The sequence below is a fragment of the Zerene cesonia genome, chromosome 13, assembly GCF_012273895.1.
Source record: "Zerene cesonia ecotype Mississippi chromosome 13, Zerene_cesonia_1.1, whole genome shotgun sequence".
Taxonomy (NCBI): Eukaryota; Metazoa; Arthropoda; class Insecta; order Lepidoptera; family Pieridae; genus Zerene; species Zerene cesonia.
Genome location: NC_052114.1, coordinates 8602241 through 8627293, shown reverse-complemented (window position 1 = coordinate 8627293; position 25053 = coordinate 8602241). Strand labels below are relative to the sequence as shown.

At 32.3% G+C, this 25053-nt stretch overlaps 2 protein-coding genes across 2 annotated transcripts in view; both read right to left on the bottom strand.

The window, feature by feature from the left end:
• Positions 1-492: 492 nt before the first annotated feature.
• Positions 493-2603, bottom strand: LOC119831448 (midnolin homolog). The gene is made up of 3 exons (XM_038354787.1): positions 2247-2603; positions 2029-2116; positions 493-1893 (listed from the first exon to the last, which is right to left on the bottom strand). Exons 1-3 carry the CDS (start codon positions 2444-2446, stop codon positions 493-495), a joined length of 1689 nt encoding a protein of 562 aa, XP_038210715.1. The 5' UTR covers positions 2447-2603.
• Positions 2604-3681: 1078 nt separating this feature from the next.
• Positions 3682-25053, bottom strand: part of LOC119831231 (ATP-binding cassette sub-family D member 3) — a 23828-nt gene continuing 2456 nt past the window's right edge. Inside the window, exons 3-15 of the mRNA XM_038354521.1 lie at positions 21284-21353; positions 20977-21074; positions 14964-15144; positions 13564-13633; positions 13238-13332; positions 12515-12632; positions 10958-11055; positions 10302-10491; positions 9769-9904; positions 8962-9136; positions 8198-8371; positions 7474-7578; positions 3682-6840 (exon numbers count right to left, since the gene is read on the bottom strand). Coding sequence (XP_038210449.1) covers positions 6706-6840; positions 7474-7578; positions 8198-8371; positions 8962-9136; positions 9769-9904; positions 10302-10491; positions 10958-11055; positions 12515-12632; positions 13238-13332; positions 13564-13633; positions 14964-15144; positions 20977-21074; positions 21284-21353 — 1645 coding nt within the window. The 3' untranslated portion in view covers positions 3682-6705. The remainder of the gene's footprint in view (positions 6841-7473; positions 7579-8197; positions 8372-8961; positions 9137-9768; positions 9905-10301; positions 10492-10957; positions 11056-12514; positions 12633-13237; positions 13333-13563; positions 13634-14963; positions 15145-20976; positions 21075-21283; positions 21354-25053) is intronic.

Here is a 25053-nt window from a genome sequence, read left to right as displayed (position 1 = left end):
AGATTCGAAATTCAAATGTAATATTTTTTTATAATTAAGTGTAACAGTATTTATGGCCAGACTAAGTATATAGCATGTTTGTTTGAACAGACAAACCTCAAGAACTGATGAACTGATTTCAAAAATTCTTTCACCATTGGATTTGTATGAGAGGCTGAGAGACTGAGTGATATGTACCACAGGTGAAGTCCAGTAGACCACTAGTTTTACATAAGCAATATTAAGAATATTCTAAATGAGTTAATAAAATACTGTTAAATTCATTTATATATTACATTTTCTGCTAACATGTGGACATATCTTCAGTTCATGAATAAATTGAAATAATCTAGAAGCACAAAAATAATAGAAAAATCTTATAATGTGATAAATAGAAGCAATAAAAAAACTAATCAATTTTATTTATCATAAACCTCTTATTGAACTAAATTAAAGACAAATGAACTATTATAAATGAAGACAATATGCCCATCTATATAAAAAAAAATTTAATTACCTGTCTTGAAGAGCAGGGTTGAGGGTCCCCGAAAATGTTCCTGAGTAAATACCTCTGCCATGATGTTTCATCGACTCAATCACTGCTCCAGGACTAATCTTTGACCGCACTGATTGTTCCAATGTCTTGAGATCAATTTTCTTTGTCAGCACTTCCTTTGATAACTTCCTTAACTTCTGTGTGAGACTTCTAGATGCTTCCTTTAGAGCCTTGGTGTCTATAACTGGACCTTCTTCTGTGGAAGTAGGTGTTTGCTTAGAAGTTGATGGTATCGCATAAATATCTGTTTGACTACCAGTTGCAGTCTTTTTAGGTGTGGAGGGCTCCACTTTTGAGGTAGACGGTTGTGGGAACGATGTATCAGTTTGAACACTTTTTTTATTCTTATTGGCAACCTGCATGAAAGCTTTTTGCTTATTTTGGCCAATAGGATGCTTAAACTTGGATGTTTTGTGTAACAAATATTGGAATCGTTTATTTTTTAATGGTTCATTTATGCTTTGGAAGGATGGTAATGGGCCTGAAGTTGACTCTTGAGTGCCATGACTAGTAGTGGCCAAGTTGGATATTTCACGGTCCATCATTGTCTCATCCTGCTCTGTGAACAGCCCTTTGTCAACTGCACTATTGAACAAATTCTCCATTGGATATTCATCTATAGTATTTTCAGTCAAGAACGAACTTTGCTCAGTAAAATTATCACTATCATCACTCATCGAACTGTCTGTATGTGCTGTGGATGTGCAAGGCTTATCACATGCACTAGTTGATGGCATGTCATTGGCCGATTTATTCGATAATAAGTCTAACAAGCTACTTTTCACAGAGTTTGCTATTGCTTTTGCATCTCTGTTCTCAGAGGTAGCGTGTATAGGACTAGATACCAAATTAGATAGGGACTTTATAGGAGACTGTTCACTCTCCACAGAAGTATCAGTCAAGTCAGACAATGTGCAATTTGAAGAGTTCAATGCATCTTCTTTGTTTGCATCAATTTTCTCAGCATATTTCTCTTCAGCCATTGACCTATATAAGTCAAATGCATTCTGTAACAAATCTAAATCCTGTTTTTCTAGCCCATGTAACTCTTCTTTGTGTTTATCATCATTTACAGGATTTATTTCATTTTGTGTTTTGGGTAGGGCTGTCTGGGGGCCTGCTGGCTCACTCTCAGTTTTTGTGTGTGTAGTACTTTTAGTAGGTGTTGATGTCCTCAATGAGCGGCTAGCACTGGCTGCACCAGAATTCAGGGTGGACAACTGTAGCTGGATTAACATCATGTGGTCTCCTAGTCTCATGGTAAGATTTAAAGGTGACCTGCCACTTAGAAAGTCATTCACTTGATTATCATTTAAGGTTTCCAATGCTTGCATCACTGAGTTCTCTGATCTCTGGCTCTGTAAACAGGAGAAATAAAAATATTACAAAAACACTTGAAAATGATAACTTCACTGATTACTTGAACATTGTTATGAAACACGTGATTATCATGGGACACTGAATAGGCTTGCGAAATTGTGTGACGTACGTACCAGAAGCCCCGTCTCGATACTCGGAAGTAAAGTAATGCGTGATCCATCTAACAAGCCGTTTTCTTCCAATGTTCCGTCTATCAGTTGTCTGCAAAGAGCAAACCATTTATCAATAATCAAGTCAAAGGACGCGGATGCGTCATCGTATCGACGCAACTTATTTCCGCGATACCTATGTTTAACAATAGAGGCTTGGCGTCTGACGCCTCCGAATTTACCTTTCACGATGTAGCAAGCATATTCGATCCTTAGACACTTTCAATTTCCTCGAAACAAGTTTCTTCAAATACTCCACTGAATTTTTACAGTTCACGCTAATGGAGAAATTACCACCAGTCGTCGTTTGTATATTTAGCGTTATGTCCGAGGATTGGGTCGAGCCACACCCGAACACCTCAGTTCCAGTTGCACGTTCCATATTTTACACATAAATAACACTATAATTTACTATATTTGTATTTCGACAAAGCAGAACTTAACAAGAATTACACAGCTATTTTATTATAGGATAGAAATAACAGGGTCACACGCTAGACCCCCAGATTTGATGTGGCCGTCGGTGTGACCAATCTCCATCGTCGATTTCCCGTTATTTTTTTCTTTAACAGCTGATGCGAAGCGCTGCTCTAACAACGTTCCATTTAATGCAATTTTAATCAAAATCACTAAAGAGCCTTGAGGAAATTGTATTTTACATGATTTTGATATCTCAATTCAATTTTAAACTTAGAAAACAACAAAAACATTAGATAAATTGGCTATATTTTCCTACTTAAAAATCATTGGAAAAACTTTGATACTTTTTCTTTTGTGTAAATTGGAATAAATATGTCAAATTTTCACAAATCATATGACGCTTTGCTATAGCGCGAGTTTTAAAAATTTAATGGGTATCCTGTACTTACTTACTTTGTATGAAACTTTCTATACAAAACGATTTGATTCTTTTTCTAATTTACGAGTGTTATAATTATGTCATAATAATAAACAGATTGAACATGGTTTTTCTGGAGTTATGGTAAATAATACACTCTTTTTTGTTATGTGTTTACTGCAACAAGCAAATTGGTTAACTATTATACCTATACCTTATTACTTAATCCTGAAAAATGTAGGATTTATCTAAAGTCACCTTAATATATAGTAAAGAACGTTTAAACTTAAAAGGGATAGCAATGATATACGATTATGTCGAAAATGTAATAAACATGGAATTATGTAATATTATATTAAATGCATTTCTTCCTAGTTAGTACTTAACGCGCGAGTTGAAGGCATGGGTGATCCTTTATCACTATCGACGACGTTCGACACCAGGCTTATTTATGAAATCAACAAGACTAGAGCCGAACGTCAAATCAATTGGCCACTAATTTCTAATTCATTATATAGGTATATCATTGGAACAATAAATTTTTGTTTCTTTCTTCCTCACATAAAATAAGTTGAAGATTAGAGAGACAACACGCACATCAAATTAAGCTTTGTTTTTAATTAAGATATGAAATTATTTATAAATGGACCATTTTATTTTCTGGTCTTAATAAGAATATCAATAGAAAGTATTAAACTTAAATAAATGCTTTAATTGTCCAAGAACCAGAACAGAATTATTCATTCATTCATACATTCATAAATAAAAGACAACATAAATTATCCTTAACCCTTCTTTATTGACCCAACACCCATCAACAAGAACAACATAAACTTAATCTATCACAGCAACTTTCACATTGAAATTTATTAGTTTACGTTTCTTTAGAATACACATAAAAATTACATGTCTACATTTGTTACACCCATTGATACACTTAGTGATTTAATTTCAAAAGAAAGTTCAATTAAATTAAAATTAAGTCATGTTTAATATGAGTGAGCTTTTTTAAATATATTTTTATTATTCTCTTTACCTGTTTGCATGCTTGCATAAAACTGACTCCTTCAGACTCATTTTCGACCCACTAAAGCAGACATATTCAATTAAAACTTTGTATACTTATCAAGAATTGGTGTCAATACAATGAATTCATGAGCTTGTCTAATTATCCTGACGAGGATCGACAATATTAAATAAATTACTTATAACGTATACTCTGTAATAACAATTTAGTTGATTCTACAATTGAAAGGTTTTTTTTTAGTGTCTAAACAAGTAACAAAGAATTGACAAATTTAAATCCATTAGAATTGATGCAAGTGACTTAAGCTCAATCACTTGTTTATTTATTTGTTGTGTTTTAAAAGAACATAAAAAATTATGTATTATAAAATACAAATGAACATAAAATGTTCTATTATGTATCTATACATTATATTCGTTTTATTGTGTGTAAAAAATCTTGATGCTATATAAGAATGTTGAAATGCTAATACTAAAAAATCACAACTGAAAGATGTATTTGTCATAATCTTATGGAATTATTATTAAATTGTAAAAGTCAAGTAGTTATAGGTCAAGTCAAAAAGAATAGTATAAATGGTAACTTATCCCGACAACAAATAATTGTGATGCTGAGATTTTTTGTAACAAAATGTAAAATTAGCTTTTTTCGAGGTACACATTATTCTTTTTTTTAATTATACAGGGTGGAATTTTTTTATTTAATTATGCAGGGTGGAATTTTGTAATACACTGTAGAATGTAGATACAAAATTTTACTCACTGGGCACATCGAAATGACTCAAATCTGTTAAAGTTATGGATTTTATGGTCTCTTTCTCATTTGATTTGAGAGATTTTATCCTTGTAATTAGCTCTAACGATCATAGCAATAGGAGAACAGAGAGAGTTAACGTTCCCAGGTAATGAAATTAAAATTAAAAAAATTCCATCCTGTATGATTATATACATGATTATAGTTTATTTAACTATTAAGAATAATATAAAATGATACATACTTTAAATAATAAACAGTTGAAGTATGCACAACATTTTGTGATTTTTGTACTTGCTTATTTTTTTTCTATAATTCAACAAAAACAATCAAGAAATTTACGAGCTTTCTTCTAAAGCATTATAGTAACAAATAATATAAAATACATCAATAAAAATGTATCACATAATACATTTATGACTTGGTCACAATGGAATAAAAAGGAATTGTCTTTTCCAGCCTAAAGGATATAAACATCTAAAAAAATTACATAATTTGTTTAAAAAGTGATGTTTCATTAAAATCATAAATAAAATGTATCTAAATGAGTATAAATATTATTTCGCCAGTGACAAATCAAAATTAAATATTATTATATTGTATTTATTTAATTAAAATTCATATAAATATCAAAATAGAAGTTATGTAAAGTTTTTTCCAAGATCCTCACTCCAGCAATCACTTTGACACTGCGCGCTATTGATTTTAACGTAATACGTATGACGATATCAACTTATAAAGTAATTTATTCATTAATTTATAATATAGAGAAAATATTTGTGTATAAAAGTTAACAAACATCTACGTCCTACGTGTGTCAAAAATATTAAAATTATATACTCACTTGTTACAATGTAGTAAACAGTAGTTTCTACTATTTCTAGTAAAAGGTAAAAGTCCCATATCATAATACCACAGATAATAAATAAAAAAAACCCGTGTAACAAACCACTATGAAGTTTTTATCATCCTTATTGGTTAATACAAAACATATTGGTTCAAGTTGGATTACTAACTTCACATATTATACTGCTATTATTATTATTGATTATGTATTGATATTAAGAGGTTTATAAGAAAATGTGATTTTTTTATTATATAAAATATCGACGTGTGACTGCGTTACATAAATACCTAACAGAACCTTTAAGAATGTAAATTATATAAAAGCATTCAGATTATCTTTTATATTAAAATTTGTAAAAATATAAAAATTCACTATTATAGTATCTATATACTTAACACGATGTAGATAATTTTTTCAAATCGCAGATTTGTAAAAACATTCCAATTTTAAATTTTGTTTACGTATTACCGCTCCATTACTATAACTTTAATACATTAAGTATAAGAGTGAAATAAATTCACCAAAATCTATTTGTGATAAATATTTTAAAAGCAAAATCAAATTTCTTTATCTATTAGAATTAGATTAATAAATTTTCTATCCAGCTGTGAAGGTTAAATGTATTCTAGAGTAAAAAAGATAAAACGATATCATAGCTTGTCTCTCACTGTCTTATGCACATTGGAATGGCTAATACATCGTTTTACATTTTTTCCATGTGGTCGATGATATTAAAACAGTTTTGTCTAGAACACATCCCACATAATCATGCTACATGTCATCATATTGTGCCTATTTGCTTTTAAAAATGTTTGAAACTATCAAACAGTTTTTTGCGACTATTCTAAAGTACACACGAGTGAAGCTACTTATTCAAAGTTGGAATCACAGTGTATTAAAAAAAAATCGAATATTAATAGAATTCTAATAGGATAAAAATCGAATATTATAAAATAGCATTACAGAATTAGTTAATAATTTTTCACATAGCATTCTAATACGAATATTATTTTCAGCTAGCAATTAGCAATTATTTTCAATTATAACCAACTCCACTTTTGCACGTGACTCTTTAGAACGTCTCGCTCCACACAACATTCGACAGAAGATTTGAGCAACTCGCATGTCATGCAGCATGATCGTTTGTGTATTTACTAATTAATTATCATTTAGCGATCACGAGCCGAACTCCTGCGTGCTGTTATCGATTTCTCCAAACACATAACCGCCGCGACCGTCCATTTGCAAGTAGTGGTCGTGGTGCTTCCACAGCGACTTGCGGTGCGACACCGTGAACAGGGATATGCCCATCTGGAAATGTGATTGTTAAATATAAGACAATGACTAGCTGACCCGGCAAACGCTACCCGTTATGTACACAAAATTTCACGGTCCAGCCGTTTCAGAGAAGTATTTCTTTTCCAGTATTTTATTAACTTTATTAACATTGTGACACGAGATTTTTATATATATAGAGAGAGACGAAATCAATTTAATTTTAAAGAATAGAAGAAATGTGATCACGAGGCGGTATTTGAACCTGCATCTTTTTGCCAAACCGTAGCGTAACCGCAGCGCCTAGCCTCTCTAGTCTCTACCAAGCATCGTAATCTAATCTTTTCAATTATTAAAAAAAAAAATTCTCAACAATTGAATATACATTGGAATTTTTGGATTGAAAATCAGTGCAGAATCTAACTAGCCAATGTTCTTTGCGTTAGCTAATTCTAAGGATATTCTAATTGAAATACAGTATTTCAATTCCTTTGTGTTTATTTATACTTTTTTAATTAACTTTTAAAAATAGATGGCTTTTTCTGCCTCTCTTGCTTTCATTGAAAAGTTTTATAGAACAAAGACCATCGTCAAATTAATTCAATTTAATAATTATTATATTCAACTCAATATCCTTTTCTAATACAATAATGGATTATATAGTATTACCTCTCTACAATATTGATACATTTGTCCCTCAACGTCAACGGACACGGCGCTCGTGCACTCGTCCAAAATGGCGAACTGCGGCTCGTGGTAGAACAAACGCGCCATCTATTATACAAATAAATAAGATATTTATTTTCTGTTTATAAACAAGGAATTATACATTAATTGATTGAGATAATTTTTTATTATACCTTTGCTATTATATCTATACTAATATTATAAAACTGAAGAGTTTGTTAGCTTGTTTGTTTGAACGCACTAATCACAGGAACTACTGGTCTGATTTGAAAAATTCTTTCAGTGTTAAATAGCCCATTTATTGAGGAAGCCTATATATGTACCACGGGCGAGGCCGGGGCGGGCCGCTATTAATAAATAATATTCAAATAATGTTTTTTTCATTTAGTTAATGTTAAATAATGTTTTTAACGTTTGACGACGACGTTTTATTTCTGCGAATCGATTTATTTAAAAGTTTCATATTCATATTGCTTAGAGGGAGTAATTTGCGCATTTACATAGCAAAATTACAAAGTTTTGAATTTTGAACTGTTACCTCAAATTAGTAAGCGGAATTAGTTTAAAATCCTCTAGACAAGTAAAAATAGCACTTAAATGAAAAAAAAATACTCTTTATACCTAAGATGTGTTTTACACTGATTACTGTTTTTCTTGTTGTCTTACACATGGCTAAGTTAAAAAAAAACTTGTGTAACAAACTCACAGCTATCCTCTGCTTCTCTCCCCCGGAGAGCACATCCATCCAGTCCTCCACAGCGTCCCATCCCCCCTCTCGCGTGCTCAAGTACGACAGTTGCACTATGTCCAAAAATCTGTTCAGCTCAGCATCCGTGCGACCGCGGCGGATCATCTCCTCGCGGGTTTGCGGGTAGATTATCTGTGGTAATATGTTTTTGATTATTGACACGTTCTTCACATAAATAAACAAATGGATCTTTAAGGTGTCTTGGAGGTCACTTTAACAGGACCCACTAAATTTATAAGACCAGATTTAATGGCCTCACTCTCATTTTAGTTATCAAGATCATTTGGGAGATTCCAATTTTATAATGAGTTCTAACAATTGATTCAATAAAAGAACACGGCGTAATTTTAATAAAACATTATCGGTTCGATTCCCGGGTAGGGGAGGCGAATTTTTGGGAAAGTTTTGAATGCATTTTTTAAAGATAAAATATTAAGAATATAATGGGATGTCTTCTTTGTGAAATTGTCTAACCACAGTATTAAGAGTACTTTCACTTAATTACAAAATTCCATCCTGTATACGTATGCCTCAAAATACACCTCACCATTCATATAAACACGTAAACAGATTCCTCATGCAAATCCTCCAATTGAATAAACGAGAACCTCTTTACGAAAACTCCAAAAAAAAAAGAACTTAATTTAACAATTGAATAAAGAAGAACCTCTTTACCAAAACCCCCCCAAAAAAAATCAAGCAACCAAAAAAAAAAAATTCACCTGGTCCCTAAAGGTGCCGAGCGTCATGTAGGGGCGCTGCGGCACGTAGAACAGCTTGCCCTTCGGCGGCTTGGTGAGCGCGCCGCCGAAGATGGGCCACAGCTCGCCCAGCATGCGGAACATCGACGACTTGCCGCACCCGTTCGGCCCGCACACCAGCACGTTTATGCCGGACCTGGTTGTTATATTATTTGTTATGTTAAATATATATACCCTACTAATATTATAAATGCGAAAGTTTGTAAGGATGGATGTGTGTGTATGTGTATGTTTTTTATTCTTTCACGCAAAATCTATTGAAACGATTGCAATGAAACTTGGTACGTTAGATAGCTGGACAACTGGAATAACACATAGGCACTTTGTATATACGGGATGCAGGCTTACGCGGGTGAAACGCGGGACGCAGCTAGTATACATATAAAAAACCACAATTATTTAATCAGGATAATAAGAAAAACTCATGAAATTATTTATTGTGAATGATCCTTGTTAAGTGTACAAAGATTGAATTAAATCTGTCTTTTTAAAGTGGATCAACATCCAGTCAAAAGTTATACAAACATTCATACAAACACACAGGATTTACATTAAAACTAATTGTGATAGTATGATATTATAATTATTTTTAACAAAAAAAGTAATCCCCTATCAAAATATCAGAAGGGACAAATTATATGGGTCAAATAAAAAAATAATCATAAAAATCAGTTTAACCAGTAAAAAGTTATGAGGTAACAAACATAAAAAATATACCAAATATAATATATAATCACCTCCTTTTTTAAAAGTCGGTTCATAACTTACTTGACTTCGAAAGAGAGCTCCTTTATAAGTACATCGCCGTTGGGAGTGACAAGTGGAACTTTGTCGAATCGAATTATCTTGTCCTGATAGATGATTCGGCCGGCTCCTGGTGTTAACGCGAGTGGGCCTGAACTTACTGAGAACACGAAAATAAAAACATTTTAATTTATTAAAAGATAAACAGTCTTTTGTTGTTGGAGGCCAAGACCCACTTTGGGGTCACCGCGCCAGATAAGTAAGTAAGTAAAAGATAAATAATAAAATAATAATAATATTAATCAGATACAATAAATACAAAATAAACAACAAAAATTAACAAAACACTAGCCAATAGGATATATTTGTTACGACTTAAAACTACGTAAGACATATAAATAATTTTACTATTAGATAGCAAGAATTGACGCAAGTAAAAGTCTGTATTTAAATTTTTTATCCCGGATCCATCCGGATAAATTCACAGCAAGCGACTGGTGTTATATAAATGGTTAACAATTGTTTAAACCATGGAATCAATTTTTTTTTCAACTCACAGCTGCCATTCGGCTGCCGCTCCACCATGGTCCTCACATAGTTGCCCTTATTGACATCGGCCAGCACAGTCCTCAGCTGGGTCACCCTCGCCGTGAGCCCGGCCAGCTTGCTCATCTCCCGACCGGAGAGCACCAGCCGCCCGATACCTTCCGCCATTTTGACTAACATACGGCCGTATGTGTAGTAGTGCTGGTGATAGATACTTGTGTTATTAGAAGTGCTGTTTAATATTGTAATAATAAACTGTAATTGGAAATTTACATATAAATTCGAAAGCAACTTTGTCCACCTCTTCTTCACGACAAAACCTCTTAACCGATTTAGATAAAATTTGATACAGACATGTTGACCACGTGGGCGAGGCCACGAGTAGAATGCTAGTTGATTATAACGACATATACAATGTAATTACTTTAATATTAATATCGTTTATTGGGAATGAACAAATAACTAGACAATTACTAACTGTTGCTCGCAGCTTCGCTCGCGTGGTCATTAAATATTCATACTCCCTTGGGGGTTTGTATATTAGTTGGGGGTTTAAATTAAATATTTAATAGTATTTAATTTAAAAAGAATTCCATTAACAGAATGCTGAATAATTTATTTTAGCGTTATTTTTGTTGAAATGTCAGTGTTATTAAATTATTCATACCCTAAATCTATCCTGTTCCGAGCCCGTCGTGAGTAAGTTATGATCCTTCACGAAGAACGGTCGAGATACCGCGTAGAAGCCGACCACAATCGCCACATCTAAATGGAAAAACAAAAATAGTTATCGATATTACAAAATAGATATTTTACAAGATATCTGTCATATTCTATTTGCATAAATATTTCTAATTTATATAATGTAAAACGTAAAAAATAACAAAAATACAAATGACAAAGAACCAGTGTTCTATTCTCTATAACATAACTTAATATTCATTTATTAAAACTTTTTATTGAACAATTAAAAATGTCAAAAACATCTAAGACAAATTGACACAAAAGGCGGTCGTATCGCCTACAGTGATATCTACCAGGCGACCTTTATATATGCATGTGCTGCAAGCAAAGATTATAAGATCTAAACTAGTACTTGAGTGCGATAGGTATGTCACATTAAACTACGATATTAATTGCTAATCGATCAACCACCCGTAAGTTTATCTTTAGAAATAAAAAAAAACCTGTTTGTAGTGTGAACAAGTAAACCTGTAATTATTAAATTTGGTGTCAACGCATAATATGTGATAGATAATTATAGAGAATTCAAACTACCCGGTTGACAACATCCATATGAAGATAATAAATAGAAAAATCTGTCTGTTTGTTATGCTTGAACGAACACACCACAGTAACGATTTAGACGTCAAATTATATTTTTTATATGACAAGTGGGAAAATGGGTTGGTAGGCCGCCTGGTTGTAGGCACTATCCATGAATAATTACAAGGGCCTTATGCCTCTATAAATTAATATTCAACTTTAGTAGATGAGGGACATAGAAAGGATTTTTGGAGGGAGTGAAGGACTGAAGAGTGGGAAGTGGAAGTTCCAGGTCACATATACCACAACATAGCAACTTTATATTTCAAAAACTTAAAAGATTGAAATAGGCAGTGAAGCTTTGGCCGTGGTTTTATATTTTGTATGTTCAGTACATTATACAAATTGAAATTAAATAACATACAATATCCATTAACATAGTAACGCAACATTGTATTTTAATCCAGGTTTGTTTATTTGCTTTTAAATGAACATTACTTTATATACCTAACCTATCTTTGTACAGCAAATGTTACTTGTAGTATTTAAACATACAACTTATAGATAGATATGGTCTTTAATTAACACATTATTTTATAATTTATTCCTTTTCCATACATTAAATGCTGATCACTCACATTCGAACGAATACGCAAACCCACATGCTTAGATCGACACATTTGCAAATGTTTTTCCTTACATGAGCGCAAACATTCGTACATTAGACGAATGTTCAAACGAATGTAATTATTTTGATAATTTCGATAATAGCCTAGGCTTTTTTATCATCGGCAATGTTTAATTACTTTTAATTTAACGATGTTATATTAACCAGGTTTCGATTTAGATATAATCTAGGTAGTTAAAAAACGTTAAATCAGGAGCCTAGGCTATTGAGGAAATGGCTGATTTAACCAGTTAACTGCAACGTATACATAGGAATAAACATTGAACTTACATTTAGCAACAATGTTGTCTATGAAGCCCATACCGACGCGGAAATTGAGGAAATTCCTCAAATGCTTTGTCAGTTTGTAGAAACTCGATAGTAGAGTGAGCTGTTCCCGCCTGTTACCCTGAAATATTATAATATTTTTTTAACAACGATTAGATGTCATCATTACAGATAGATGCACCGGCACCTCTAATACCTTTTAGAACTATATTAAACATTTCCGTATTTAGTATCCTTACTTATATTATTAATGCGAAAGTGTTTCTTTGATTGTCCGCCTTTCACATCATATTGAACCGTTTTATAAGATTATTTTTATGTCTGGATATAGTATGGAGGCTAAAGTGACAGAGGCTACTTTTAACCGAGCTAAAACACTTAATTCCCAGAGAATTTTTTTTTAACTACAGGGTCAAAATGCTAGTACCACTATTATAATTATAATATACTAGCTACGCCCCGCGGTTTCACCCGCGTAAGTCCGTATCCCGTAGGAATATCGGGATCAAATTTGCCTATATGTTATTCTAGTCGTCCAGCTGTCTACGTACCAAATTTCATTGCAATCGGTTCAGTAGTCCTTGCGTGAAAGAGCAACAAACACAGACACATCCTTACAAACTTTCGCATTTATAATATTGGTAGGATATTACTATCATAATAACTATTTATCATTTATAATCATTAAACGTGTGGAATTTAAATCTATGTAGCTAATAAACTTACTTGATAGAATGCAATCTCTTCAGAGTTAGTAATAAGCCTCGAATTAACGAATCTATATTCGCCTTCCAATTTCTGCTCTTGCACCGTCATTCGAGCTGAAAATAAAAATGGAAAAATGTCCATGAAAATTTACATACAAATTAATATTCATTTTTTTTTAATTTTACAGTGATTAGATTTTAAATATTTAAACTATTATATATTCTAAATATTAAAAAAAAACATTAACGCCTAAAACAAAGAAAATAATGAATAACTATTCTTACATAACAAAAACTCCATTTTATATGGCTACTATGGCAAGATTACTTTTTTTGATTTATTACCTGTGGGCCGCCGTAAATACGTCAAGAACATTCCAGATGCAAACAAGTACGCCATCATTAAGCCAGGAGTCTGAAAAAAAAGGTTATCCCCCAATGTATTCACTTAGTAGTCATTTAATAGAATCGCAAAATACAAAAAACGAAAATATTGTACCAAATATTTTTAGAGCAAATTTATGCTTAAAGGATCGAATGTGTAAAAACTTATGCCATTGTCTTGTAACAGTTTTTACTTTGTGCTTATTAACCTTTTTTATAATGATCGCTGTAACTAAGCAGCGTAACTGACAACTCGTTGATGTAATGACTGCTTTTATTATATCAGATTAGAACTAAGAACACATATTTAATAAAATACATAATACATATAAATTATTAGCTTTTGCTGTCGATTTATAGACAAGTATGCGTATATGTATCTAATGGATGGTAGTCTGTGTAATAGTTTTTTTTGTTGATTTTATGTGTTTGTTTAAGAAAATTTTCATGAAAATTTTTTTCAAAAAAAAAAAAATCATGCATTACCAAATAATATAGTGAAGCAAGAACAAAAATGAAACAGTTCATTTAGGTCTAAGGTAATATATTGTCTAGGAAAAGTATCGAATGGAATTACCATATGTACGAAGCATATCTGAATAAATCATGTGATTATAAGTGGAATATTTGCAAAAATATGCCTCGTGAAATTGCAAGCACGAAGCGCTTTACATTATCGAGGTAGACTCGAATAATGCTAAACTATATAGTCTGGCTGGCATTTTTACACAGTCAAACAAAAAATAATGACCCTGATAATAAATTTGCTATAGAACGGAAAAACTAGTAAAAATATTGTACATTATTTTGATGACATGGAATGGACTCATATTATATTTTACATTTAAAAAGAAACGATCTTTGTACGATGTATAAAAACATTGCATATTAATAAAGTTGTTTTCAGTATATAATGGCATCACAGATATGCATTACCAATTGCCATGTTAAATAAATTGCAAACACATCCAAGTGATACTGGTGAAAATCATAAGAAGTGAAAAGTGTTTATTTTTATTTTCATTAGTCTACAATTACAGAAATATCAATAAATCTCTAGAAGCAGAAAGCGAGATACAATAATATGGTAAGACCGAAAGGAATCCATTAAAGTGAGCTCAACAATCAATGTAAGGTGCCATAACGTTATGGTTAGTAAATAATAAATATCGTATGCTTAGGCTTTATTTTCCTCATCCAACAGGAAATATGTTCTACTTAGACTACATCTCCGCTTACCAGCAGGCGTGATCGTGGTCAAGCGCTTCCCAATTGTTGATAAAGAAATAACCCGGAAAAATTAAAAAAGATTCAAAAGCGGTATAAAAAAATGTTATTACATAATACAAACAACTACTCACCGACGGTCCCAAATTGACGGTCAATCGGTATAAATATATCGATATGTCGAGCAGCGGTTTGCTGATGTAACTGTACAGATCTATGACGGTGTCGCAGAACTTCTCGATGTCGGTGGTCAGCAGCTGGTCGGCGTTAGATATCCGGTTGTCGAGGTTCGTCACTTTGTAGTAGGTGAAGCCTCTATAGAACAGAAGAAAAAACGCTACGCATTGAGCTACTCCTTCGAATTTTCGAACGTTGGTTCAAAATATCAGTTGTGTTCCTATTTATTTTAGGAACGCTGTTGTACCTATATAGTATAGTGTTAATTTAACATAAGTTGGGTCAGTTTAACTTCTTAATGACAAAGTGACTGATTGTATATTAAGGCATATTTAGATGTATATAAATCATGCATTATTTGTCATTTATCTGATAGATAAGCATATTATTTAGAAGTTGTGAAACTCCCTAGCTTTTTCTAGGTTTTTTAAAGAATTAATTGTGATGTAAAATAATAATTTAAGGACTTTAAAAAGACGATGGATTGAAAAACGTCACTATTTGATATGGTATTTAATAGCCATATTTTAAGTTAATTTGGTCATTATATATTTAATTATTTTATGGAACACGATTTAAGCAATTAGAATTGTAATACAACATTTATTGTATGTGTCACTATGAAGTAATAATATATATTTCGCGATATACTGTTTTAATATATTGTACTAAATTATATTAAATACATAGTTTTTTTTTTTTTTTTTTTTTTTTTTATGTCATAGCGGGTAGCTGAGCTGGTGGTTCGCCTGATGGTAAGCGATCACCACCGCCCATAAACATTCGCAAAGGTAGTACCTCTGTGAATGCGCTGCCCGCTTTTATGGGGTAAGGGAAAAGGAAAGGATTAACGACTGGAAAGAAGGAATGGACTAGGACGGGTGAGGAAAGGGAAACGGGCCTCCGGCTCCCCCACTCACCGTACGAAACACAGTGGCATGCCACTATTTCACGCCGGTTTTCTGTGGGGGTGTGGTACTTCCCCGGTGCGAGCTGGCCCAATTCGTGCCGAAGCGTGCTCGACTCCCACAAAAATAGTGGGAAGATACTATCGTCTAGGATTTTATAGGTTTTTGGTTTATTTATTGAAGCCAAAAATACAATGTTAATATACGGTATGGGTAAATAAAGATTTTTATTATTATTTATATCTTTTGTGTGAGTGCTTAGTCAGCGTGCACAGAACACACACACGTGAACCAATTTCAATGCCATGTTTAGAAAAAAACCTAAGACGTAATATAAATTTAAATGTCCAGTTACATGTTTTAACGATACCGATGTTCATAATGTAAGTAATATTATAAATTTAATACAAGCTTAAAACATCGCTCGCGTAGTAAAGGTGAAAATACGTTAATATTTGAGTAATTTCAAATTTCTCATCGTAGTTTTTATTTCTAAACAGTAAGCAATGTATCAGTATAACTTCTATGATTTTTTTATATATGCAAACATATCAAGAAAGTTAATATGCAACTGCTGTCCTATAAAATAATATTATATATCATTGTCGCGACAAACTCTGTATTAAATATTAGATATTATCTATACTAATATTATTAAGCTGAAGAGTTTGCTTGAACGCGCTAATTTCAGGGACTGGTCCGTTTTGAAAAATTCTTTCAGTTTTAGGTTGCCCATTTATTGAGGAAACTTTAGGCTATATAATATATATGTACCAAGGGCGATGCAAGGGCGGACCGGCAGTATAATATATTTGAAAGGATTCTAAATATGGCGGGCGATAGATCGGGGACGTTATCCATCTTCCGGTGCGGTGAGGTGGCTCGTGACGTGTTCCGCTCATGCCGCTCATTGGAGGGTATAGCAAGCAAATACGCCGCCCTAGGTTTGCGCTTGGCCTGATGCAGAGCTACCAACGGGGGTCGGACGAATTCCAACAAGCCGTGGCCCCATCGCTAAAATGGCTAGACGGAACATAGTGAGGGTTTTAGTCGGTAGGAATACCTTCTCAGGGCCCCTTTCCCCGGTAGCCGTGGGTTCCCTACTATAAGGAATAAAGGACTTGTATAATATAGATATATGCTTACCTATATATACCTTATATAGGTTAGCATATATCTCATTCTACGCGAGTGTGTATCGAAACAACCGAGTTAAGTTACGTGTAACGTTTTAATAGCATAAACGATATAAAGGCTAATTAAAAAATGTTACTGTATTGTTAACTAGTACAATTATTATCTATTGTTTAACTAACTATTATTCATTTAAATAAAAATGAATCACTGAGAAGTTTGTACGCGCATAATTTCCGAACGGATGCACCAAATTGGACATTTTTTTGTGTTCGTTTCGTCAGAAGGAGGTTTTTATGAAAAACATATTTAAAAAACTAATAGAAGAAATTTCATCATAATGAATATTAGGCGTACGTAATATATTCCAGAAATATTATTATTGGATGCCCTTGAACATTGGAGTGTCCAAAGGTCTAATAGGCAATAGGTAGTGTATACTGTGTGTATAAATGTTGATCCAATAATTGCTTGGTAACATGAACATTTTGCCGTAAAATGGTTAAGAGTAAAAACAAGTTGCATTGTTTATCTCAGATTAGAATAACAAGTATAATTAAGGGCAAATAAGAGATAATCCTCCTAATATTATAAATGCGAAAGTTTGTGAGGATGGATGCGTGTGTATGTGTATGTTTATTACTCTTTCGCGCAAGAACTACTGAACCGATTGCAATGAAATTTTGTACGTAGATATCTGGACAACTGGAATATGTGCAACTTTTTATCCCGATATTCCTACGAGATGCGGCATACGCGGGTGAAACCGCCGGGCGCAGCTAGTAGTTTTATAAGCACGATGCTATCCAACTAGAAAATGTTAGTCACGTGATTGAAAATAATTTAAACGTAAATGTTCATTCATTGCAAATTCATAATCACTACCTGAGGCCAGCAGGTCATTTGTATTGAAGTAACTATGTTTATTACTGGCAAAAAATTACAATTCCATTGTAAATGTAGGGAATTAAGTTTTTTAATTTCCAATAATATCATCTAGGAAAGACATTTCTATTCATTTCTTTCCTATGGATTTGAATCATTAGATGGATAACATATACTACTACTTACTTACTACTTCTCAATGCATCTTCATCTTTTCTTTGGATTTGTAACTCGATAACTCCGTTTTCAAATGATATTTTTTTGTTGTGTTTGATAGGAACTTGGTGTCATTTTGTCCTATTTTAGAGTCTGGAGTCAGAAAGAATCTCGAGTCGTACCTGACTCGAGATTCTCTTCTCGATTCCCAGCAATGTCGGTGACCTTTCTTGACTAACTAGCTGCACGCACCGGCTCCGCCCGGCTAATCATTTATCATTATTGAAATAATAAAAACTATCGTATCTTTAATGCTGGATCAAAGTACACATGGTGCGCAAATTAGATTGATATGAGTAGTTTAGGAGTCCATCGCGGACAAAGAATGTGACATGTAATTTATATATACTAAGATACTAGCTGCGCCCCGCCCTGGGGAAACCTCCCCCGCGTAAGTCCGTATTTCGTAGGAATATTGGGATAAAAAGTTGCTCACCGAAATTTATATCGGCAAGAATTATGAGTCTGACATAACCGTGCCCCCCCTGCAGCAGCAGGGATTTCGTGTACAATTTCCTATGCCTATGCCCAAAACCCGATGCTTTTATTTGTGTCCAACATATGTGACAAGCTGTATTGCGTGAAAGAGTAAGACATATCAATCGACTCAATACTACATTTTTACAAAGTAGCAGGTCGTGTGATTAGAGAAGGAAAACTAGTTACTTATTTTTCATATAAATTACTAACCAAGAATTTAAAGTACCCTCTCTTAGGTCAGGTATATTTCTAATACACTTTTTAAACAATAATTCGATCTTTCGTTGTAATAAATAGTATGACAAAGGGAAAATGGTAATTTCGAGATTACCATTTTAATAAAATATGAAAACATGAGTTGAAACATTATGCTTATTATATAAGCAACAAATATGAATAGCATCATAGGGAAGACCAACATTTTATTTTTAAGATTGATTTACTTGACTTTAATAAAACCCTACAAGTTACTAATTTTACACATAAATAAAATACATTGTTAACAAGTACATTTATGTTAATTCTTTGCAGGTTGTTTTTTTAGTTCAACTTGTTTGGTAGTCAGTGGGTCGTATAGAGATTTACTCAATTTTATGTCAGTAAATATGTTTTTAATTTTTATAATAACACAAGATTAAAATCATTACTAAATTTATATATTGGTAATTTTTACATTTCCTGATGTTGATTTTAAATGTTGCCAGGTAATAAAATGACAGAAAGAAGAGGTTCTATCCTCCAGGTGCACTATACGCGTTTTTTTTTTTTAATTTTAAGCGTTAATTTTTTATTGACTGAATGCCATAGTGATCTATCAACGCACAGCCCAAATCACTAGACGGATCGGGCTGAAATTAAGCATGCAGATAGATGTTATGTAAGCATGAATCGTATTGCGTATAGCACCTACTTTTGAACAGGTTCCATACGTCATAAATAACACTTCAATTATTATGAATCAGAAAAAAAAGAAGTTTGATATTCTTCGGTTTAAAAATTTCGTAACCAGCGGTGCTCTCAACCAGTGTTTTATAGCATTTATGTTAAGTTAAAAAAATGTATCATATTATGTATACACAAAGGTGAATTACATTTTGAAAACGGCAATTCTGGGCCGACTGGCTCAGTTATAAAGGATATTTTTTCGGAACGACCATGACAGCCTTGATTCGGGAATTGTAAATTATGTTTTATAGATTTTTTTTCATTTTTATAAAATTTATTTAGTAAACACACATTAATTATTTTGATACTTTGCTTGTTGAGAAAACAACTGCCGTAAGCATGACGTAGGTAATTCAAACATTTATTTTGAAAACAACAGATTTTCCTCACTTGTTAATAGTTGTATTTAGATATAAGGATAGGAAATCCTAGTTTTGCTATTTATCTTATTTTTAAATATACATAATATTTAATTATATTCGTTTTGAATCTAATATGTTTAATATTTTCTTATGTTTTGGCGTTAATATTGTTGTAATTTTTATTTTTATTTTACTGCACATCCTGTACCCAAAGGTCGTGTAGTAGAGATCGCCGCAGGCGACCGCCTTTTGTACTACATATTTGCGTTTTCTTATCATTTTTTTCTCATGTATTTGTTGTATACATATATGATGGTACAAAAACAATTTAAATAACAATAAAATAACATAAAAAAAAACCTAAACATTCGTGAGGAAGTGAATTTTATAACTTGCGATAAATTATTCAATTATTTTTTGGCTATAAACGACAACTTTGGCCAAGTGAGTGTTAGCAGAAGTTACATGTCTTTCAACTTTGATCTCCCCACCGCGTTTCCACACGATGTTTTTTTTTTCCTATCTAACAGTGGTGATATGCAGATAAATTGAAAATTCTATTTATTTCTTGGCCCATCTCAAACTCTCGACTTGTCTGATGTCCTACCAACTAAACCACCACTGCTCATCAAAAATTATCAATTAGATTTAATATCTAGCTTTGTTTAACCCAGACATTCAGTTTTTTTATATAGAGGCACCGAACGGATCCTTTTTCGTTGTTAAAAATAACATTCAAGGTTAATAAAAAGAGCATAATATTAAACCTGTTTCTATATCACCATACAAAACTAAACTGTTGTTTATAACGTTTTAAATACGTATATTATAATTATACTTAATGGGTTTTATTAATTAAAAAAATATATATAATATAACGATTTTACACGTATGTTAAGATCAATAATATACATTTCGATACTGAATATATTTCATATCAAACATATCAAGTGTAAATGTGGACGGAAATCGTGTCCAAACTGGTTTTCTACCAAATTACACATATATTAAAAAACTAATGAAGGTAACTGATGACTTACTTCAAATATTGTTCGTATAGATGCAAAGATAGATTTGTTCTTATTCGCAGCTTGATTTCTCCTATGCTCCATTTTAACACATTATTAACAAGGGAAATCTAAAAAAAGAAAATACATTAATATTCTATTGTTCATTCTATATTCTAGATAATGAGATGCGATAATGATAAATTACAAGAACACATTACAAATAAGGTTTTTGCCCAAATTAAATATTGCATATGCTAATAGAAGCAATTTTTTCACACATACATAGGTAATTTCTATGTACCTATATAGATATTTTTGAGGCAGGTACGCTACTCACCAATGGCATCGCCATGAAGAATTGTGTAAGAAGTTTTTTGAATTCTGGCTTGTTCATTGTGATAATTGACCTGAAACAAGGGCAATTAGTTAATTTTCACTGCATTATTGTTGTCAACAACTCGATACATATCGTACTAGCTGTTCGCCCCGACTTTGCCCGTGGTACATAATATAACGCCTATGTCCTTTAAATCGGTTCAGTTGTTTTATATTAAAATACAAAAGTTTCCTCTTTATACTGATAGTAATAATAGTAGACATACGCATTAAAACATTTTTGGTCGGTTAAAAAAAGAGTGTATTCATAAAACAGTAGTAGGAGAGTACAAAAAATAAAAAATGTTCAAATTTTAAAATGGGTCCAAATGACAACAATTCCATATCAAACACAAAAATCACACAGAGTAATCGATTAACAAATTATAAAAAAATACTAGAGTCGAATCGTATGTAATCCTCCTTCGTTTTTATGATAACGGTTGTAAAACTAGTCAAGTTCGGATTACGTTTCACTAAAGTTCAATACTTATATTGTCATAACTGAAATAAATATATATAAATAAAAACGCGGCTATTTGTGGAAACTGATTGTGAACTGTTGCTAAGTTCTAATGAGTATACCATGAATAAGAAAACGGATAACCAATATTAACAAAGCAGTGACAATGATAATTGTTGCATTTACAGTTTTTACTATAATTAATGTTGATCGCCTGAATTCAATGATTTAATAAATTCAGGCGATCATTATAAAGGACATAACGTTACTATTCCATTCACAACTGCAAGACACGCTTTAAGATAATAAGGACTTTTAGTTTATACGATTATTGCAGGTTGGTCGCCAAAGTTGTGTATAAATGTGCAGCGGCATTTATACCCTCCCTCTTATCCTTTACGACAGACCAACTTATTTTTAAAAAGTTAGACCGCTCCAATATATAACCGCTAAGAACTATATGCTAATGAAATAATTAAAACCATCTAATTACACAGAAACAAACAACGACTGACATTAAAACAAACCTTTATAATAAATAGAAAATCTACAATTCTATCTTTACAATTTACAAATCCGAGATTAGTCACATTGATATGCAGATGTAAATTAATTCAGAAATCTCTCAAGTCTGGATATTCTGAGAATAATTATCGGTTGACGAGTAGTATGATAATGACGTGAAAAAATGCACACATTATCACATTAATATATCTAACGGCATATTACGATGGAGTGTTTACTACAAGCAACTATTTTATAGTTGAACATTTATCTATATCGCTTTTAATAAAAATAAAAAATAAATACAATGTTGAAGAACCATAAAAAAAAAACAAAAAAAACGTAAATATATAGATATATTTATTTGTTCCAAACATTATTTCACACGTCATATACACTATAGCATTTAACGTAACTTTTACATTTAAACATAATGTCTTATTTGCATAGCATGCTGCATGTTGTAGGAATTATACCAGATGACGTACTAGCTGACTTGAGAATGACTGATATAAGTAATAGCCTATAAACTATTTTTTAAATACCGTTGAGTGAACTTTATTGCTAAATACGCTTTTTTTATCAAATGTTTTGTTATTATAACACTTGGAATCAACGAGTAGGCTTAGAGAAGAGGTGTAAAAATAGTAATTGAAGAATATAAAGATATCTATATTGTTTCTACCGAAGGAATTGAATATTGATATGAGATATTGAATATCAAATTAATTAACTATACCCAAAATAGCTATTACATAACTTTTAGCCCACAACTTCACTCGTATGCTCTTCACGTTGTAGCCCCACCTCATACACATAGGTAAAAGAAATTTTAAGTATAGAAATTAACTTTAAGAATATAATTATTGTAATCATGCATCATTGTAATTCTCAGACGTTAATATTGAACGAACATGATTGCAGTTATGGTCGGACCGGTACATCCCAGTGTATATGTATATAATCTAAGATTGTAATAATATCAGATCTCAGTTTTGAACAAAAAGGTGCAGCGTTCGGACTATGTTAAAATGTTTTCAAAACGTGTTTTGTTAAAAAATTTGCGTAGTGGACCTGGTTTAGCATTTTAACTTACACGTAAATAAACTAGAAGGTTGCATGAATTTAATTCTAAACTCTAAGTTTTAACTGGCAAAAGTAGTTCCTTTTGCACATAATAATTATCGTCAAAATATATGTGCGTACAGTATATTAAACAGACTTGTAAAATATTCAAATAATATAAAATAAATACACATATACACATACGTGACATTACATATGTAATGATTATTGATATTATGATCTTTCACCCATTAAAGTTAATTTGTTATAGACTTTGTACATTCACGTGATACGTATCAAGTTCGAAAAAGAAATTGAACCGGTTTCTTGTAATGCTTTCATCTATACGTGCTACATTTTTGTTGCTAATTTGATTTCATGCGACTTTCATCTACCTCTTTATGGAAAAAAATAGCAAAAAAAAGTAAACCATTTTCAAATTGTCAGAACCAAATTTAAATGGGACCACACAGATGGCCCGTGACCCCTTCACTTAAGCGGCTCGACGGCACAGTGGTCGGTAAAAATTCGACATAACCCACGACTCCTTCCCCGGGGGCCGTGGATAGCTATACAAGATTTCCCCAAAAAAAAAATAATTAAGTGGACACAGTCGAAAGATACCATACACCAACCATAAAGCATCCAAATTCTCCTCTTTTTCGGTTAAAAACGTAATTTTTTGACGTCACGTCTAAACTCCATTACAGTGTGAAGAGGTGAAGGTCCAGTTTCTTCACCATCAAGTGTGTGTGTGTGTGTGTGTGTGTGTGTGTGTGTGTGTGTGTGTGTGTGTGTGTGTGTGTGTGTGTGTGTGTGTGTGTGTCTGTCTGTCTGTCTGTGTGTGTCTGTCTGTGTGTGTCTGTCTGTGTGTGTCTGTCTGTGTGTGTGTCTGTCTGTGTGTGTGTGTGTGTGGGTGCGCGTGTGTGTGTGTGCATGTGTGTGTGTCTGTTTGATATTTACAGTTTTTTTGGATATTGGACATGCAGGATGTCTTAAAACTGCTTTCTTCTCACCGACAAAAATGAAATAATTGCATAATGTGCATATAAATTAATTGTTCTTTTCATTCCTGGTCAAAGTGAGGACGCCCCTGTACACTACACTACAATGTTATTAAAGGACAAATATGAATAATTTAGATAACTTGTTGATATAAAATGCAAACTTCTAAGCTAGACAAGAATATACATGTATCTTTTACAAGAAAATGAGTTTATTAACATGAAAACAGTTGTTTAATTGATACATAATATTATTATAAGATATTATATTTAACAGACGACACATTCTAAGATTAATTTGTCTTATTTAATACTAATATCAAGAAAGGTATTAATGTATATGTGAAAGTTATTGCTCTGAAAGTAATTAAATTAAACTTGACCTTCAATACATTTAAATAAATGGCACTTTTATTATTATTATACAGATATTTTTCCAGAAAACTATAGAAAAATCCAGAGAGAAAGTAAATTAAAGGTGTAGGTATTTTTATCCAATCCATCTATACTACAATAAAGTCTCAGACCCTTACACCTACTTTAAATAACAAATGTTGTTGTAAACTTGGTCTATTGTATGCAAACATTACAATACAATGAACCAAAATTGAGTAAACTATTTCATTTTATAAACTGGAATAAATAATTTCAAGTCGGAATGACAATGCTTATTTATATACTGAAAGGCTTCAATAT

What these genes read in the sequence shown, in the direction of transcription:
- LOC119831448 (XM_038354787.1), bottom strand. Translation starts at nt 2,446, where the DNA reads ATGGAACGTGCAACTGGAACTGAGGTGTTCGGGTGTGGCTCGACCCAA. An exon ending in TGCTTGCTACATCGTGAAAG is followed by an intron (nt 2,117 to 2,246) that starts GTAAATTCGGAG and finishes TGCTCTTTGCAG; the next exon opens with ACAACTGATAGACGGAACAT. An exon ending in GTATCGAGACGGGGCTTCTG is followed by an intron (nt 1,894 to 2,028) that starts GTACGTACGTCA and finishes TCCTGTTTACAG; the next exon opens with AGCCAGAGATCAGAGAACTC.